This window comes from Scyliorhinus canicula, chromosome 6, assembly GCF_902713615.1.
Source record: "Scyliorhinus canicula chromosome 6, sScyCan1.1, whole genome shotgun sequence".
NCBI lineage: Eukaryota > Metazoa > Chordata > Chondrichthyes > Carcharhiniformes > Scyliorhinidae > Scyliorhinus > Scyliorhinus canicula.
In genome coordinates this window covers 120588204-120607007 of record NC_052151.1, presented here as the reverse complement: position 1 = coordinate 120607007, position 18804 = coordinate 120588204, and the positions used below count along the sequence as shown (strand labels likewise).

General features: G+C 46.1%; 1 protein-coding gene across 3 annotated transcripts in view; it reads right to left on the bottom strand.

The window, feature by feature from the left end:
- Positions 1 to 2398: 2398 nt before the first annotated feature.
- cad (carbamoyl-phosphate synthetase 2, aspartate transcarbamylase, and dihydroorotase) overlaps positions 2399 to 18804 on the bottom strand; it is a 125198-nt gene continuing 108792 nt past the window's right edge. For all 3 annotated transcript variants that reach the window (XM_038800015.1, XM_038800018.1, XM_038800017.1), the window contains 2 exons: positions 13877 to 13971; positions 2399 to 4026 (listed from right to left, as the gene is read on the bottom strand). In XM_038800015.1, coding sequence (XP_038655943.1) covers positions 3924 to 4026; positions 13877 to 13971 — 198 coding nt within the window. In that variant the 3' untranslated portion in view covers positions 2399 to 3923. The remainder of the gene's footprint in view (positions 4027 to 13876; positions 13972 to 18804) is intronic.

The following is an 18804-nucleotide window of genomic DNA, read 5'->3' as shown; positions in this document are numbered from 1 at the left end:
AAGCATGAACAGGGGTGACATGAAGCAATTTGTACCAATTAAAAAGCGAGACCAGAGTATGTATATACACAGGTCTTGAAGGTGGCAGGACAAATTGTGAAAGCTGTTAAAACACACATGGGATCTTGGCTGCATTAATAACATTTGGCTGCATTAGAGTGCAAAATCAATACGGCTGTACTAAACATTTACAAAATACAGGCTGGGCTTCAGCTGGAGTAGTGTGGGTTCCACACTTTGTGATGGTTACTAAGGCCCAAGAGTGCAGGAGAAATTTACTAGAATATCATAGAACCATACAGTACAGAAGAGGCCCTTTGGCCCAACCAAAAAAAGGTGTTTCCCAAACTGGGTTCCACGGCAGGCCTGGCTCATGTAAAATGCTATGGAACTGCTGTCCAGAGGCTGGCTTTGTGTTGGGAACTGCACAAAACAAATCTCCATGTGAGGGTAATCGCAGACAGTGGAGTGATAGGGAGAGTGGGCCTCAGAGTAAGAGAGATGGGTGAGTGTGCAAGAGAGGTGGGTGTGTACTCAGTATGAGAATCCAGCTTTCCAGCATCATTAAAAGTGACAAAAGTAAGACCTTATGAAATAAGAAAACATTTAAATTATAATAAACATACGTTTAAGAAATTGAATTCTATTAGATTTTTGTAAGTTTGTACCTAAGGCACAAGACAATCATTTTGTGGTTGAAATCTTCATCATAATACGAATATTTTTAATGGGTTCTATCAGTACTGTGGCTAAAAAATTTGGAAAACCATGGTATAAGTTATGACAGGGAGGCAGTGGTGTAGTGGTATTATCGCTGATCTAGTAATCTGGAGACCCAGAGTCAGGTTCAAATCCCACCATGGCAGGTGGTAAAATTTGAATTCCTAAAAATCTGGAATTAAAAGTCTAATGGTGACCATGAGACCATTGAAGATTGCTGTAAAAGCCCACCTGGTTTTTTACTGTTCTTTAGGGAAACAATCTGCCATCCTTACCTGCTGTTGCCAATATGCGACTCCAGATCCACAGCAATATGGTCGACTCTTTTTTTTTTAAATGCCCTCAGGTATGGGCAATAAATGCTGGCAAATGTAGCGACGTCCACATCCATGAGAGAACTTGCGATTTAACTGAGGTCCTTAAATCATGAATGGTTTTGTGGAATAAATAGGGAGAAAATGTTTCCTGTGGCAAAAGGAAACTTTTTAAAAACTGAGGTACTGTGATCTGGAATGCACTATGTGGACTATATGTTGGGCGTGTGATAAAGGTGGAGGATGCAAACTAGTTATATTGTGGAAATTGGATAAATACTTGAAAAGAAAAATATTACACGCCGAAGCCAACTCTGGAGAGAAGGATTTCAGAATCCCCAAACAGGAAATTAGATTTAGTTCATAGCTCAATTTCAAAACAGGTTAGACAGCTGAATTGAAGAGATTGTTAAATAATAGAGCTCAAATGTTAAAGGATGCTTTTGAAAGGCAATAAACTGCAAATATCAGCAGCAATAAAAAAATGTTCTAAAGGTGAGCCATACTGGACTCAAAATGTTAACAGCTGCTACCAGACTTGCTGAACTTTTTCCAGCACTTGTTTTTATTTCAGATTTCCAGGTTCTGTAGTATTTTGCTTTTATTAGACCAATTATCATGGAAATCAACATTCAAAAAACAGTATTGTATCAGTTATTAGAAAGGGGTGGGGGCAGCATGGTAGCGCAGTGGTTGACACCGCTGCCTCACGGCATCAAGGACCCAGGTTCAATCCCAGCCCCGGTCACTGACTGTGGAGTTTACACATTCTCAGTGGCTGCGTGCGTCTCACTCCGCCAACCCAAAGATGTGCAGGCTAGGTGGTTTGGCCACACTAAATTGCCTACAATTGGGGGGGTGGGGGGGGGGGGGGGGGGTGGAGGAGGAGGAGGAGGCAGCACGGTGGCGCAGTGGGTTAGCCCTGTTGCCTCACGGCACCGAGGTCCCAGGTTCGATCCCAGCTCTGGGTCACTGTCCGTGTGGAGTTTGCACATTCTCCCCGTGTTTGCGTGGGTTTCGCCCCCACAACCCAAAGATGTGCAGGCTCGGCGGATTGGTCACGCCAAATTACCACTTAATTGGAAAAAATTAATTGGGTACTCTAAATTTATTTTTATTTTATTTTTTTAAATTGGGGGGAAAAAAGAATTGGGTACTCTAAATTTTTTTTAAAAAGTTACTTGAAGGGGTTTGCCAGATTTTTCTTCTAGTCATTACTCGGTTCTCGTACCCCCCCCCAAACAGGCTTAAGCCCCAGCTTATGAAGATTGGCAGTAATGCCAACTGCTTGCATGCTATTCAGACACAAGCTTTAGTTGGTGCAAAGGGTTTTGAAATCAAAATTGACATCAAGCTCAGTAATGTTTGCAGTTCACCATATTAAGATTTTATTTTTTTTTTAAACGTGAGCAAGCTATGAATGTCCACAGAAAAATTTCAACAGGATCCACAATGTTCACAATAAACTAGACTCAACAGATTATAAAACCAGTGTTATTGGCTGTGTGCTTAATCAGAACAGAAAAATGTAGAGGTTCTTCAATACTGGAACCAAGCTAGCATGTATAGAAATATATAACAGACGTTCATTCAGGCATTTTCAGTAATCAATAGCATTTTGATATGTAATGAGTAGGAGGTTGACATTTTGTACGTTTGAATATATCCAGATGATTCAGATGGAATAGCTTTAAATGCATCATGGTTTCTTCACCAGGAATCTTGCAGAAACAAGTATGCCTGTAACTTCACAGTAGCTTGATTTGCCTGGTGTTGGCAAATCTTACTTTTGATTCAACAGCAGCAATAGGCAGTAGTATTTAAGAATATTTCTGGGCATCAGTCAGCAACTTCATTTTCAATTTAACACAGTCAAACAGTTTTATTCTCCCGAGTGACAGCAATCAGACCAAGAGGTTCTCCAGGTCGTAAACAGACACTTCTAGTACAATAGGACACAGCAAACACTCCAGGGGTGTTTCTTGGGGACACTTAGTCTACAGTTTAAAATGGTCAAATCCAAATCTACAGTCCAAAGCTGAACAGTCCTGCGGCAAAGCTGCTAGGATTTCTGCGACTATACCGTGAACAAGTATTTTGTAAATGGGCTGTCACACGAGTATATGCTAAAACTGCATAATCATATAGAATATTCTGTCTTAAGGGATTTTCATTTTGAGAAATATTGAATATAGAAAGGGAAAGTCTTTAAAAGGAAGACTAGTGTTTTGGTCAGCAGTGATTTTAAAACACCACAGTTTGAATTTCTTTCAGGACCACTTATGTACATTTTAACAGATGGGAAATCTGATGAGCACAAATATCCAGTCTGGTATTACTAACAAGCATAAATCAATTTAAGATACAATTGTGCTTTTAATCTTTACCAATGAACAGAACAGTTTTTTGTTACTACAAATTGTGGCTACATTTTTAAGAATTGTGTTGGACACAAAGAAAATATTTGCTTAATGTTCGAAGAATCGCAAAGACCTGAGTAACCTATTAGAGGCTAAGGCACTTGTACCTCAAAGTTACAAACCTGGGTATTTGTGGAAAAGCTGAGGGCATGGCCTTGCAAAACATGCTCATAAAGTAATAAAGCAGCAATAATATCCATGCATAAAGCCTTCTGTTCTCAGTGAACAAGGAGTGTTTTTCAAGAGGTCGGAAGCTAAGCTAAAAATGACAGCTCATCTAACTTAAGGCATCAAATTCATGGAATTAAATTCATCTTGTAAATCTTTAAATTTTTAAATGACAGTCTAGATAGCCCAAATATTGCCATCTCTTTAAAGCCATGGTCACAAAAAAAGCTATCACAAATTTTATGAAGTGTTTTTTGTTAAATGCTGTTCCTTTTCTTGCTCTCTTTAATTGTTTTTTTTCTCAAAACTTGCCCAGAACCGTTGCTAGTAGAGCCATCCTCACGTACATGCCATTTTCAGCCTGGCGGAAGTAAGCTGCCCGTGGATCAGAATCCACCTCCACACTGAAGAGAAGCAGAAGCATAGTATTGTAACTTTGAACTTCATAGAGGATTAAATTTGGTTCAGATTTTGTTCCAAGTCCAAATTTAAGAGGTATACCAAAGATATATGTGCCTTTCTCATTAAGCAAAGACTTTTTTAAAAAAAATAATTTTTATTAAGATTTTCACAAAATATAAACAAAACAATATTAACCAAACAACCATAGTAATAACCAAAGAACAAAAACCAACCCCCCCCCCCTACCAATAACTACAAAAACAAAAAAAAAGAAAACAACAAAAAGGAAAGAGATAACACCCGCCACATCCAACAAACCCATGTACACAATTCCCCCTCCCAACGAACCCCCCTCCCCCCGGGTTGCTGCTGCTGCCGGCCTATTTCCCTACCATTCCGCCAGGAAGTCCAGGAAAGGCTGCCAGCGCCTAAAGAACCCTTGCACCGACCCTCTCAGGGCGAATTTCAACCTCTCCAACGTGATGAACCCCGCCATGTCATTGATCCAGGCCTCCACACTTGGGGGCCTCACATCCTTCCACTGAAGCAAAATCCTCCGCGTGGCTACTAGGGACGCAAAGGCCAGAACACCGGCCTCTTTCGTCTCCTGCACTCCCGGCTCCGCTGCTACCTCAAATATCGCGAGTCCCCAGCCTGGCTCAACCCTGGATCCTACCACCCTCGACACCGTGCTTGCTACCCCCTTCCAAAAGTCCCCCAACGCTGGGCATGCCCAGAACATATGGGCATGGTTCGCTGGGCTCCCCGAGCTCGTCCCGGTCATATGAGCCCCATGCAGCACTAAGCCTCGCACAAGAAGAGGAGGAGTTCACCCTTTCCAGGTCATCCGCCCACGTCCCCTCCTCAATCTGCTCACCCAGCTCCTCTTCCCATTTACCCTTCAGCTCCTCCACCGAGGCCTCATTCACCTCCTGCATAACATGGTACACGTTCAAAATCTTCCCTCCTCCAACCCACACCCCCGAGAGCACCCTGTCCCGAACCCCCCACGGGGGCAACATAGGGAACCCCACCACTTGCCGCCTGGCAACGCCCTAACCTGCATGTACCTAAACATGTTCCCCGGCGGGAGCCCAACTTCCCCTCCAACTCACCCAGGCTCGCAAACCTCCCATCTACAAACAGGTCCCCCAACCTCCTAATACCTGCCCTGTGCCAGCCCAGAAACCCGGCATTAATGCTCCCTGGAACAAACCAGTGGTTCCCCCGTATCGGGGACTCCATCGAGCCCCCCACCTCCCCCCTATGCCGTCTCCATTGCCCCTAGATTTTCAGGGTAGCCACCACCACAGGGCTCGTAGTATACCTCGTTGGAGGGAGCGGCAACGGCGCCGTTACCAGCGTCTCCAGGCTCGTGTTCACACAGGACGCCATCTCCATCCTCTTCCATGCTGCCCCCTCCCCGTCCATTACCCACTTACGCACCATTGCTGCATTGGCAGCACAGTAATATGCACAGGTTGGGCAGCGCCAGTCCCCCATCCCTGCCCCGCTCCAAAAACACCCTTCTCACCCTCAGGGTGCCCATACAAACCCCGTAATGTTCCTGTTGACCCTCCTAAAAAAGGCCTTCGGGATAAGGAGGCACTGGAACAGGAACAAAAACCTCGGGAGCACCGTCATCTTGACGGACTGCACCCTACCCGCCAGCGATAACATATCCCACCTTTTAAACTCCTCCTCCATTTGCTCCACCAGCCTAGTGAGGTTAAGCTTGTGCAGGGCCCCCCAGCTCCTAGCCACCTGGACTCCCAGGTACCTAAAGCTCCTCCCTGCCTGCTTCAGTGGGAGCCTACCAATCCCGTCCTCCTGATCCCCCGGGTGCACAACGAACAGCTCGCTCTTACCCAGGTTGAGCTTATACCCAGAAAAGCCCCAAATTCGCTGAGAATCCTCATCACCTCCGGCATTCCCCCCACCGGGTCCGCCACATACAGCAACAGGCCGTCCGCATAAAGCGACACTCGATGCTCCTCCCCACCCCGCACCAGGCCCCTCCAGTTCCCCGACTCCCTCAGCACCATGGCCCGGGGCTCAATTGCCAATGCAAAGAGCAAGGGGGACAGGGGACACCCCGTCTCGTCCCCCGGTGCAGCCAAAAGTACTCCAACCTCCTCCTATTCGTGGCTATACTTGCCATCGGGGCCTCATAGAGCAGCCTCACCCAACGGACAAACCCCTCCCCAAACCCAAACCTTTCCAACACCTCCCAAAGATACCCCCACTCAACCCTATCAAAGGCCTTCTCCGCGTCTAATGCCACCACTATCTCTGCCTCCCCTTCCACAGCCGGCATCATAATGACATTCAGAAGCCTTCGTATGTTGTTATAGTTGGGGGCAAAGCCCCCCCCCCCTCCCTTGCCTCGTTACATTAAGCAAAGACTTGACAACAGTACAAATCTCAGTTTCAATGGGTTAAACATTAAAATAAATCTGACCAAAGGGGAAAGAGGAGGAGCTTGGGAATGGTTCTTTCTTCTACTCGACAATTGCTTCGTTTGTTGGTCAACTATGAACAATAAAAGCGTTATCCAGTAGTTCTGACAGAACAATAACAGTTACAAAGGGAACTGGGGTGGCACAGTGGCGAGCACTGCTGCCTCACAGCGCCAGGGACCTGAGTTCAATTCTGGCCTTGGGTGATAGTCTGTGTGAAGTTTGCACATTCTCCCCCATCTGCGCGGGTTTCCTCTTGGTGCTCCGGTTTCCTCCCACAATCCAAAAATGTGACGGTTAGGTGGATTGCCCATGCAAAATTGCCCCTTAGTGTCCAAAGATGTGCAAGTTAGGCTGGGTTACGGGGACAGGGCATGGGAGTGGGCCTGGGTTAGGATGCTCTTGTGGAGGGCCAGTGCAGAATCTATGGCCTCCGTGTGCACTGTCGGGATTCTATGATTCATGGAACAGCTAATGCGGCCGATGGACTACATTTAAACAACATTTTACTGAAGAAACAACATTTTACTATTCAAATCCGATTTCTCACATTTTGGGGTTCGATTGCTTTTCCACAGAAATAATTTGGATAAAATGGTTACTTTGAAATGCTGGGTGTAAACCCAAAGCGTGCTCAGGTTTAAATACATTTTGGAGGTGGAAAGTAATTAAAATGTGAATAATCTAAATTTTGAAGTTGATTCTCCAAGGATTATAAATGTTCAGAAATATTAGCAATATTAGCCTGCCTCAGTACAAGTAAACATCTCACAAACCTTTAGGCTGGTCTGACTAGAAAAAAAAGTGAAAAAAAGACACCCCGCTTGCTTTTAAACATGAAGCTGCAAGAGCGAGCCTTTTCCAGACTATTAAGGTGAATGATGGGGATTGCCCTCTTAACTGTGGCCATCTCTGTCTTCTCTCATTATTTCCATGGTCTTCAAATCACTGACAAGGCAATCTCGGACCAACTTTGTGTGTCTCACCACCCACTTCCTTCTACAACCGACATGGAAAAATACTTTTCTCCCAAATTACTGGATAAAAGGAAAATATTAAGAAGTTTTGGATACTGTTGGACGGGGGGGGGGGGGGGGGGGGGGGGGGGAGGAGAGAGAGAGAGAAGAGAAGAGAAGAGAAGAGAAAAGAGAATGACCATTCAGGTGAAAGCAGCAGTAGCCAGATCTGTAAGAACACTATTCACGATGCCCTATGCTGCTCTTGTTTGGCCCTTATTCCGCACTGTAACCAATCAGTATTTGTTGATGCACCACTGTCAATGTACTCTGTTGATTATTTTATCTATTATGTACGTACTGTGTATGTTCCCTTGGCCGCAGAAAAATACTTTTCACTGTACTTCGGTCCATGTGACAATAAATATCAATCAAGCTAGGAGAAAAGGTTAAGAAGCAGGATCTCGAGGGTGGTAATCTCTGGATTACTTCCAGTGCCACGTGCTACTGAGGGTAAAAACAGCTGAATATGGCAGATGAATGCATGGCTAGAGAACTGGTACAGGAGTCAGGGATTCAGATTCTCAGATCATTTGGATCTTTTCTGGGGCAGAGCTGACCTGTTTTAAGAGGGACAGGTTGCATCTGAACTGGAGGGGAACCAATATCCTGGGGGGCAGATTTGCTAGTGCTACAAGGGAGGGTTCAAACTAGATTGGGGGGCGGGGGGGGGGGGGGGGGGGTGAGATCCTCAGCAGCAGGGAAGAGCAAATGAGGGGCTGAAAGGAGATGCAGTACTCAGCAACGGCAAGCTGAATAGACATGACAGGCAGGAGCACAGCAGGGAGCGGGGGAAATTGGTTGGATTAAATTGAATATTTCTGTGCAAGAGGGCTGACAAGTAAGGCTGATGAACTCAGGGCATGGATAGGTACATGGGACTGGGATATTATAGCCATAACTGAAACATGGCTAAGGGAGGGACAGGACTGGCAGCTTAATGTTCCAGGGTACAGGCGCTTTAGGTGAGACAGCGAGGAGGGGGGTTGCATTTTTGATTAAGGGGAGCATCACAGCAGTAATCAGAGATGAAATAACTGAGGGATCATCCAGCGAGGATTTGTGGGTAGAAATAAGATGGGGATGGTGACCTTATTGGGTTTGTACCATACGCACCCAAATAGTCAACGGGAATTAGAAGAACAAATATGCAGGGAGATTGGGGCGACTTGCAGGAGTAATACGGTTGTCATAGTCGGGGATTTTAATTTTCCTAACATAGACTGGGACTGCCATAGTGTTAAGGGCTTAGATGGGGTGGAATTTGTTACGTGTGTTCAGGAAAGTTTCCTCAGGCAGTATGTGGAGGGCCCAACTCGGAAAAGGGTAAAACTTGACCTACGCTTGGGAAATATGGTAGGGTAAGTGACTGAGGTGACGATGGGTGGGGGGTGGGGGGGGGGGGGGGGGGGGGGGGGGGGGGGCCTTTGTGACCAGTGACCATCGTTCTATTAATTTAAAAATATTTATGGTCCACAGGTGCAAGTTCTAAATTGGGGCAAGGAGAATTTTGATTGAATTAAACAGGAGCTTGCAAGGATTGATTGGATTGGCTCGTTTGAGGGCATATGGACCACCAGCCAGTTGGAGGCCTTTAAAAGTGAAATAGCTAGAGTTCAGGGTCTATATATTCCTGTTTGGGTGAAAGTGAAGGTGGCAAGAACCCTGGATGACAAAACATATTGAGGCTTTGGCCATGAAAAAAAAAGGCTCAGATACAAGCAGCTCGAATCAAGGGATTCTCTGGAGGTCTAAAGGGGATACAAGAATATACTCAAGAAGGAAATTAGGAGGGCAACAAGGAGGCATGAGAGCTTTGGCTGAGAGGAGTAAGGCAAATCCAAAAGGATTCTTTAAGTATGTTTTTTTTAAATTTAGAATACCCAATTATTATTTTTTTCCAATTAAGGAGCAATTGAACGTGGCCAATCCACCTACCCTGAACATCTTTGGGTTGTGGGGGCGAAACCCACGCAAACACAGGGAGAGTGTGCAAACTCCACACAGTCGGTGACCCAGAGCTGGGATCGAACCTGGGACCTTATTCTTTAAGTATGTTCATGGAAAAAGAATAACTAGAAAGAGAATAAGACCCCTCAAGGACCAAAGTAGACACATGTGTGGAACCGCAGGAGGGCAGCATGGTGGCGCAATGGATAGCACTGGCACTACGGCGCTGAGGACATGGGTTCGAATCCAAGCCCTGGGTCACTGTCCGTGTGGCGTTTGCACATTCTCCCCGTGTCTGTGTGGGTTTCACCCTCACAAGATTGGCCACGCTAAATTACCCCTTAATTGGAAAAAAAAAAACTGGGTACTCTAAATTGTTTTAAAAATTATTTCAAAAAACCATGTGGAACCGCAGGAGATGGGTGAGGTTCTCAATGGATATTTCTGTGTTTACCATGGAGAAAGGCATAAAGACTGGGAACCTGGGAAAGTTAGTGGCGATATATTGGGGACAGTTCACATTACATTAGAGGTGGTGATGGACATGTTAAAATGTATGACGGTGGATAAATCTCCAAGAACACTGCGTGAGGCTAAAGAAGAAATTGCGGGATCCCTGGCTGAGATATTTGCATCATTGTTAGCAACGGGTGAGGTACCAGAAGACTAGAGGGTAGCAAAAGTTGTGCCCTTAATTAAGGGCTGCAAAGTAAAACCTGGGAATTATAGACTGGTAAGCCTAACATCTGTGGTGGGTAATTTACTAGAGAGAATTCTGAGTGATAAGTTATAGGGGCAATTGGAAAGACAGGGTTTGATTAGGAGTAGTCAGCATGCATTTGTGCATGGAGATGATGCCGTACAAATTTGTATAAGTTCTTTGATGAAGTGACCAGAAAGGTTGATGAGGGCAGGGCGGTAAACATAGTCTAAATGGACTTCAGCCAGGCCTTTGATAAAGTTTCACATGTTAGGCTGTTCTGGAAGGTTAGATCACATGGAATCCAAGGAGAGCTGGCAAATTGGATATACAATTGGCTTGATGGTAGGAAGCAGAGGGTAATGGTGGAAGGATGCTTGTCGGATTGAAGGCCTGTGAGTAGTGGTGTGCCTCAGGAGTCAGTGTTGGGCCCATTGCTGTTTGTTACCCACATCAAAGATTTAGATGAGAATATACAAGGCATGATCAGCAAGTTTGCAGATGACATTAAAATAGGTGGTATTGTAGAGTGAGGAAGGTTATCAAAAAATTGCAACAGGATCTTGATAGGCTGGGGAAGTGGGCCGGCAAATGGAGTTCAATACAGATAAGCGTGAGGTGTTGCATTTTGGAAAGTCAAATCAAGGTTGGACTTTCACGGTGAATGGTTGGACCTTATGGAGTATCGTGGAACAGAGGGACCTTGGAGTTCAGGTGCTTGGTTTAAAGGTGGAGTCATGGGTAGATAGGACAGTGAAGAAGGCTTTTGGCATGCTGGCCTTCACCAGTCAAGGAATTGAGTACAGAAGTTGGGAAGATATGTTGCAGTTGTACAGGACGTTGGTGAGGCCGCGCCTAGAGTTTTGTGTTCAGTTTTGGTTGCCTTGCTATCGGAAAGATGTAGTTAAACTGGAGAGTGCAGAAGAGATTTACAAGGATGTTGCCAGGACTCAAGGGACTGAGTTATAGGGAGGGATGGATTGGACAAGCTAGGACTTTCTTTGGAGCGTAGGAGACTGAGGGGTGATCTTATAGAGGTGTAGAAGATCATGAGAGGCTTGGATGTGGTGAATGCACTCAGTCTTTTTCCCAGGGTTGGGGAATCGAGAACTAGAGGGCATAGGTTTAAGTTAAGAGGGGGAAAAATTAATGGGAACCTGAGGAGCAACTTTTTTTTTTTTTTAAATCAGAGGGTGGTACGTGTGTGGAATGAGCTGCCGTAGGAAGTGGTTGAGGCAGGGACATTGACAACATTTAAAAGGCATTTGAACAGGTACATGGATAGGAAAGGTTCAGTTGGATGAGGCAAATGGGGTTAGCTTTGGGCTTTTTGGTTGGCATGGATCAGTTTGGGCCGAAAGGCCTGACTCCGTGCCGTAGATTCTATGATTAAATTTCCCAACTGTCTAACCTTTGGCCTTCAATTCACCATGATATTTTTATACAGTAGTCCCCCTTTATAACGCGGGTGTTGGGGTCCAAGACAGCCACCCGCGTTGCAACCGAGCCGCGGATAACCACGATGGGGGTTTTAAATTTATTTTAAAATCTATGCTAGCGCTTCCCATTGAGAGTCTACGGGGGGCGGGGGGGAGAGGTCAGACCCCCCGTAGACTCACAATGGGAAGCGCTAGCATAGATTTTTAAATAAATTTAAAACCCCCATCGTGGATCTAATTAAAACAGTGTCAATTTCAGCGGCCGGCTCACTTTGATCCGGAGAGGGAAGCTGCTCTCTCACTGAAACAATCAGCCGGCCGCTGAAATTGACACTGCCGGCTGCTCTCTCCCTCCAATCCAACTTTTAAGTTTTAATGTTTCTGATTGGAGGGAGAGAGCAGAGAACACAGGAGGAGGTCATATGGGCCTCTACAAGACCAGCATGGTCTCACATCGCCCCTCCCCTCTGTAGCTGGGGTTCAGGCTGTGGCTGCTGGGGTACAGGCCGTGGCTGCTGGGGTACAGGCCGTGGCTGCTGGGGTACAGGCCGTGGCTGCTGGGGTACAGGCCGTGGCTCCTGGGGTACTGATTGGAGGGAGAGAGGAGCGGGCAGTGTCAATTTCAGCGGCCGGCTGATTGCTTCAGTGAGAGAGCAGCTTCCCTCTCCGGATCAAAGTGAGCTGGCCGCTGAAATTGACACTGCCGGCTGCTCTCTCCCTCCAATCAGAAACATTAAAACTTAAAAGTTGGATTGGAGGGAGAGAGCAGCCGGCAGTGTCAATTTCAGCGGCCGGCTGATTGTTTCAGTGAGAGAGCAGCTTCCCTCTCCGGATCAAAGTGAGCCGGCCGCTGAAATCGACACAACTGACAGTTGGGGTCCATAAGCCCCCCCGCGGTATATCGCGAACCACGGTATTGCGGAGCGCGGTATAACGGGGGACTACTGTATCCACTGATTTGCACAACCACTTCCTCTCCTCCGCCTTTGAATCCATTGTCCTCGACAGAATCTTCACTCCCATTCTAGCCATTCCACTGGTATGCTCCAATATTCGCTGTTAAGTACAGGTGATGAATAAGGGCAAAGACCTGAGCATGTCAGACACACAGCTCATCATCCAACGGTCTAGCTGGATGATATCAATCCACAATTCTCCTCTGCCAACATCACCCATTATTCCAGAAATATCTTTGAGAACAAAACTAAGGTCTGGTTTCATTTCTCCATATCCAAGGTCTCCTTAATCCCCTTTGTTCATCCTCAAGCACTGGCAACAGCTCAGACATATCTGACTCAAATTGTGACAATCTTTAGCTGTCTCTGTTGCTTCCCTGCTTCCTTACCCCCCTGCTAAACCTCCCTACAGCTCAGCTGTGAACCCACAATTCTCTCTAATTTCTTTCCCATCTCCTTCAAGCCTTTGACCCCATTCCCATTAAACTAATACCCATCCAACTTTACTTCAGGCCTGCATGCTAGATTACAAATGAATACATCCCTCCCTTTCAAAACCATTATCTTCGCTCACATTCTACCCCCCTCTGCCTTGCCTCCATCTCCAAGCTCTCTTTCCTCACTTAAGTTGTCGCCTCCCATGTCCATGTTCATGCAATGATTTGACTATTCCCAGTCACAGACTGTCAGTAGGGAAGTGGTACTCCAAAGACATATAAAAAAAGTCAATTTAAGTGGATAAAAGTATACATTCGGCTTAAAACAAAGCTCCATACAGATTAATGTGACACAGCTGTGAATACAATAATTTAAATAGAATTATCAGCCCTCAGGCATCTTCGAACACTGCTCCAGAGCGAACCACAGCATGTGCAAGAGCAATCGGATGTTGCCTAATATCCTCCTTTTTCCATAATGAAATGCCTTGCCTCTGCACGTTAGCCAGCATTTGGGGGCCACTTTCGCTCCTTTGGACGGGTTCAATTCCCGTTCCAGGTGAGGTTATCCATGAAGGCCCCGCCTGCTCAACCTTGCCCCTCGCTTGACCCTCAGGTTAAATCACACCAGTCAACTCTCCCCATCAAAGGAGAAAGCAGACTATGGTTATCTGGGACTATGGCAACAAACATCAAACATACCCAACATTCTGATTGCATCAAGGAAGAGATGTGCAATAGGTTCAACAATCTCCCTCATTTTACATTGTGTTACAAATATCTACAAGTAAATTCCAATCTGATGCAACTTTCTACGTGTGAAATATTTATGACTGACAATTGCCAATTACAAATTTTCACTATGGACATGCATACACACAAACATCTGTCTTACCTAACTTCGTTAACCCGTGGTAGTGGATGCATAACCACCATCTTCTTCTTCCCTTTGGTCATAATGTGAGGGGTGAGAATAAACTGTCCAAAACACTGAGGTGGGGAAAAAAGAAACCACAATTAATTCATGAATCAGAGACAATGGGGAAAAAATTGGGTTCTCTTAACCGCTGCTGTCGGTCACAGCGGCAAAGCACAGAGCAAATTCTGTTGATTCTCCTTCAAAAATGCTGTTGACTTTTCTTTTAAAACACTTCCAAAATACTTGTGTTCAGTGCCATTCAAAAGATCATGGCTGACCAGATTGTGGCCTTGCCTCCACTTTCCTGCATGCATCCGGTATAACATTTGATTCTCTTAAGCATCTGTGTACCTCTGCCTTGAATATATTCAATGATCCAGCCTCCACTGCTCTCGAGGGAACAGAATTCCAAACACGAATGACCCACAGAGAAAAAATTCCTCCTCATCATCTATCTTAAATGGGAGACCCTTTATTTTGAAACTGTCCCCCAGTTCTGGACTCATGCAGAAAGGGAAGCCTCCTCTTCGCAGCTACCCTGTCAAGCCTCTCAATCTTACATATTTCAATGAGGTCACCTCATTCTTCCAAATTTAATGAGTATAGACCCAAACTGCTCAGAAGACAACCCATTCATCTGAGGGATCAACCAAGTAAATCTTCTCTCAACTGCAAGCAGATCCTTCCTCAACTAAACCAAAATTGAACACCAGATTCAAACAATGTACAAAAAATATCCCCCACCACTCAACCTGTCCCCCACCCAATTTAAAAATAAAAATTACTTTTAACAATTTTCCAGAATAACACCTGTACAACCAGTTAACAGTAGCCAATCTTTTCATCCATCTCCATGATGGTGACCAAATCTCTGAAAAAGGAAAGAAATGAATGGTACCTGAAGTAGAATCTTTCAGTTGACCCTCTCATTAGATACTTGATTTTTTTCTAAGTGTAAAAACTCCACCAGGTCACGAGCCAAGCTGCTGCACTGGGCAGAGACGAGGACCTCCAGCCAAACAAGATTCGTCTATGGGATACCAAGGAAGCAACGGCAAGAGCATCTGCATTTGCGCCTATCTGTAACACTAGCAAGTTTGAGATCCCCAAAATAGACACCAAAGGGTCTGGCTCCAAGTCAACCCCAAGAATTCCCGACATGGCGCTGAAGGAGACGCAAAGGTTCATGAGCCCAGTGCACGACTAGAAAATGTGTGTAATGGGCAGGGCCCCCGGAGCGCCGCTCACACCTATCTCACTGCATCTGTAAAAAAAAACACTCATTTGGACCCTGGTCAAATGCACCACCTTGAGTTTTATCAGGCTGAGCCTAATGGACAAAGAGGTAGAGTTGACTCTATATAGAGCCTTACTCCACTCCCCATCCTCAAGCTTCTGACCAAATCCCTCCTCCTATTTTCTTCTAAGTTCGTGCCACTGGACCTGATCCGTCGACATCAGTCGACCGTAAATCTATGACACCCCTCCTTCACCTACACTTGCTGCCAAAGGAACTCTGCCCATTAATGAGGGAGGAGGGGCCAAAGGGAAAGAAGCGATCTTATCTGCAAAGTTTCATAACTGATTAGCTCTCGAGGACTTGCCCCTCTCCAGCAACTCTCAAAACTCAGAAACTTCCCGTCACCAAATAGATTCCCAACCTTTTCCAACCCCTCCTACCTCCAAAGCACAAAGGACGAATCAAATACGTTGATTCCCACAGATTGGGGCTAACATTTACAGAGCACTCAGCTAGAAGTGTCGTCTAAATTGTCCCCATATTTTCACGTTGGCACCACCACCGGATTGTTAGTCCATTTCATTGAGGAAAACGGAAGGGAAGCCGTAACCAATGCCTCAAGCTGTTGCCTTTACAGTCATTCCTCTCCATCCACCCCACATTGATTCTTTCCAAACCAAACAACCTCCACGGTGGCGCAGTGGTTAGCACTGCTGCCTCATGGCTCCGAAGATCTGGGTTTGATCCCGGCCCCAGGTCACTGTCCGTGCTGAGTTTGCATATTCTCCTCAAGTGCGAAGGTCTCACCTTCACAACCCAAAAAGTTGCAGTGTCAGTGAATTGGCCATGCTAAATTGTCCCTTAATTGGAAAAAGAATTGGGTGCTCTAAAACATTTTTTAAAAAGGAGCCAAACTTCTTGAGCAGTTTCATCATCTCCTCTGCGCTGGAGGGTCTGTCACATACGGTAACAGGTCTTCTGCATACAAGGACACCCTATGCTCCCTACCCCTTCTTTCTATTCCCCTCCACTTTGTGGATGACCTCAGTATGATAGCCAAAGGTTCAATAGCCAGGGCAAACACTAGAGGAGACAATGAACATCCGTATCCCATGCCTCTTCCTAGTCGAAAGTGGAGTCATTTGTATGGTCATTGCAGTGGAGGCACGAGACAAAAGCTGGATCCAGGATATAAACCTAGGTCCAAAGCCAAACCTGCCCAAGACGTCCAATAAATAGCTCTATTCCACCCTATCGAATGCCTTCTCTGCATCCAGAGAAATAGTCACCTCCGTTTCGGGGGATGGAGGGGGAGACAGGACTACATTGAACAGCTTCCAATCATTGGTCGACTGTTGACTCCCCTTGATAGGTCCTGTCTGTTCTTCAGGACTCCATGCGCCTTGCCAATACTTACGCAAGCAACTTTATGTCTACATTCATAGAATCATAAAATTTACAGTATAGGAGACCATTCAGCCCATCGAGTCTCCACCAGCCATTCAAAGAGCACCCTACTCAAGCCCACATCCCTACCCTATCCCAGTAACACAGTAACCCCCACTTAACATTCAACAGAGATGGGGGAGGTTAAGACCCACGTTCCATCAGGTCTTTATCCGTCTTCAATATGAAAGAGATCATCGCCTGCACCAAAAAGGTTGGCAATGCTCCTCGAGTCAGAGAGTGCTCAAACATCTCCAGCAGCACTGGGGTCAGCAATCCGGCAAACCTTTTGTAAAATTTGATTAGGAAGCCGTCTGGTCCCGGGCCTTCCGGATTGCATCAAATCTATACAATCCATACCCTCCTTAATCTCCTCCGGAGTCAGAGGAGCTTCCAATTCCTCCCTCTCCTCCTGCTCCACTATTGGGAAGGGCAAACTCAGAAATTAAGGACTCATCATCTGGGGGTTCCGACTCATGCAGATTCCAATAGAATGCTTTGAACTCCCATTAACCTTGGTTGGGGTAGAGACCCCCCGCTCCCCACTAGCACAATTTCTTTTTTTTTAATTTTTAGATTAGCCAATTATTTTTTCCAATTAAGGGGCAATTTAGCGTGGCCAATCCACCTACTCTGCACATTTTTGGGTTGTGGGGGCGAAACCCACGCAGACACGGGGAGAACGTGCAAACTCCACACGGACAGTGACCCAGAGCCGGGATCGAACCTGGGACCTCAGCGCCGTGAGGCTGTTGTGCTAACCACTAGGCCACCGTGCTGCCCTACTTGCACAATTTCAAGAGAGGCTGCATGCCGTCTCAGCTGATGTGCCAGCAGACAACTAGCGTTCATAGTGTCCCAGTGTTCATAAAGAACCCCCGACCCGACCCCCACGAACGTTGCAGCAAGTGACTGCCCTGTCTGTGGATAAAAGCTTCTTCCTGCCAGCCAGCAATTCTGGTGTCTGATTGATCGAGTATTGACGGTCCACCTCTAAGAAGGCATCTGCCAACCTCTGTCTAGCTGCCCTGTCGCTCTTTTCCTTATGTGCTTTACAGATCATCTCCCCTCTAACGACCACCTTCATCACCTCACATAGCATTGAAGGAGAAATCTCCTCACTCTTTTTAAAGCTCAAATATTCTTCTGACAGAGGAGATCCTCTCACAAAAGCTTCTACCTGCCAACAGTGAAGTATCAAACCACCAAAGGGGGTGCCAAGCCCGACCCAACCATCATGTCCACATAGTGCAGGGCGTGATTAGAGATCACCATTGTTGAGTATCCCGATTCCACCACCCCTAGAAGTAAGGACCTACCGACCTCAAAAAAGTCAATCTAGAATAGACCTGGTGGACCCGCGAGAAGAACGAGAAATCACTCTCCCCCGGGTGTAAAAATCTCCAAGGGTCAGCTTCCCCCATCTGCTCCATGAAGGTCAACAGAGCCTTCACCATCCCAGAAGGTCTTAACATTCAGTTTTGATTTATCTAGTTTGGGGGGGGGCAAAATGCAATTAAAGTCCCGTACCTCCCATTCTGGTCCGTCAGAATCCTCCCTGCTGAAAATGCTACCCTCCTGTTAATCAGGATCGCAGTCCCTTGGGCCCTGCCATCCAAACCTGAATGAAACACTTGACCACCCAGCCGCTCCCTAACCTCATCTGGTCTCTAACTCGCAAATGGGTCTCCTGCAACAGCACCACATCAGCCCTCAAAGACTTACGGTGTGTAAACACCCTGGATTCTTAACCTGGCCACTCAATCCCCTCACATTCCACGAACCAGCCGAATGGGTGGGACCTCCACCCCCACCGTAATCAGTCATTCCCGTCCCGTGAAGCAGTCCAGCAACCCTCCATGAAGGACTGGCAGCCGACCCACCCAAGATGGCCACCAAATCCCCCAGCACAAATCGACGAAGAAAAGTCCCCAGTCACAATCAGATAACTAAACCTTCCTCCCTCACCCCCAATCAACACCCTATCCAAACAAGCAGACAAAACCCCAAACACACCGCTCTCCCTTTCCACACCTCAACCACCCCTAAACTTAAACTAAATTAATCCACCCTCATATAAGCCAGGTAACCCATCTCGTCACTTCTGTTTACTAACAAATTCACTTTTATTTGTTTAACAGGATCCTTAATGTCTTAGTTATTCACAGATGGTGCATACTTATTGTAATCTTTCTTTCTCAGTGAAATATATTTTGGT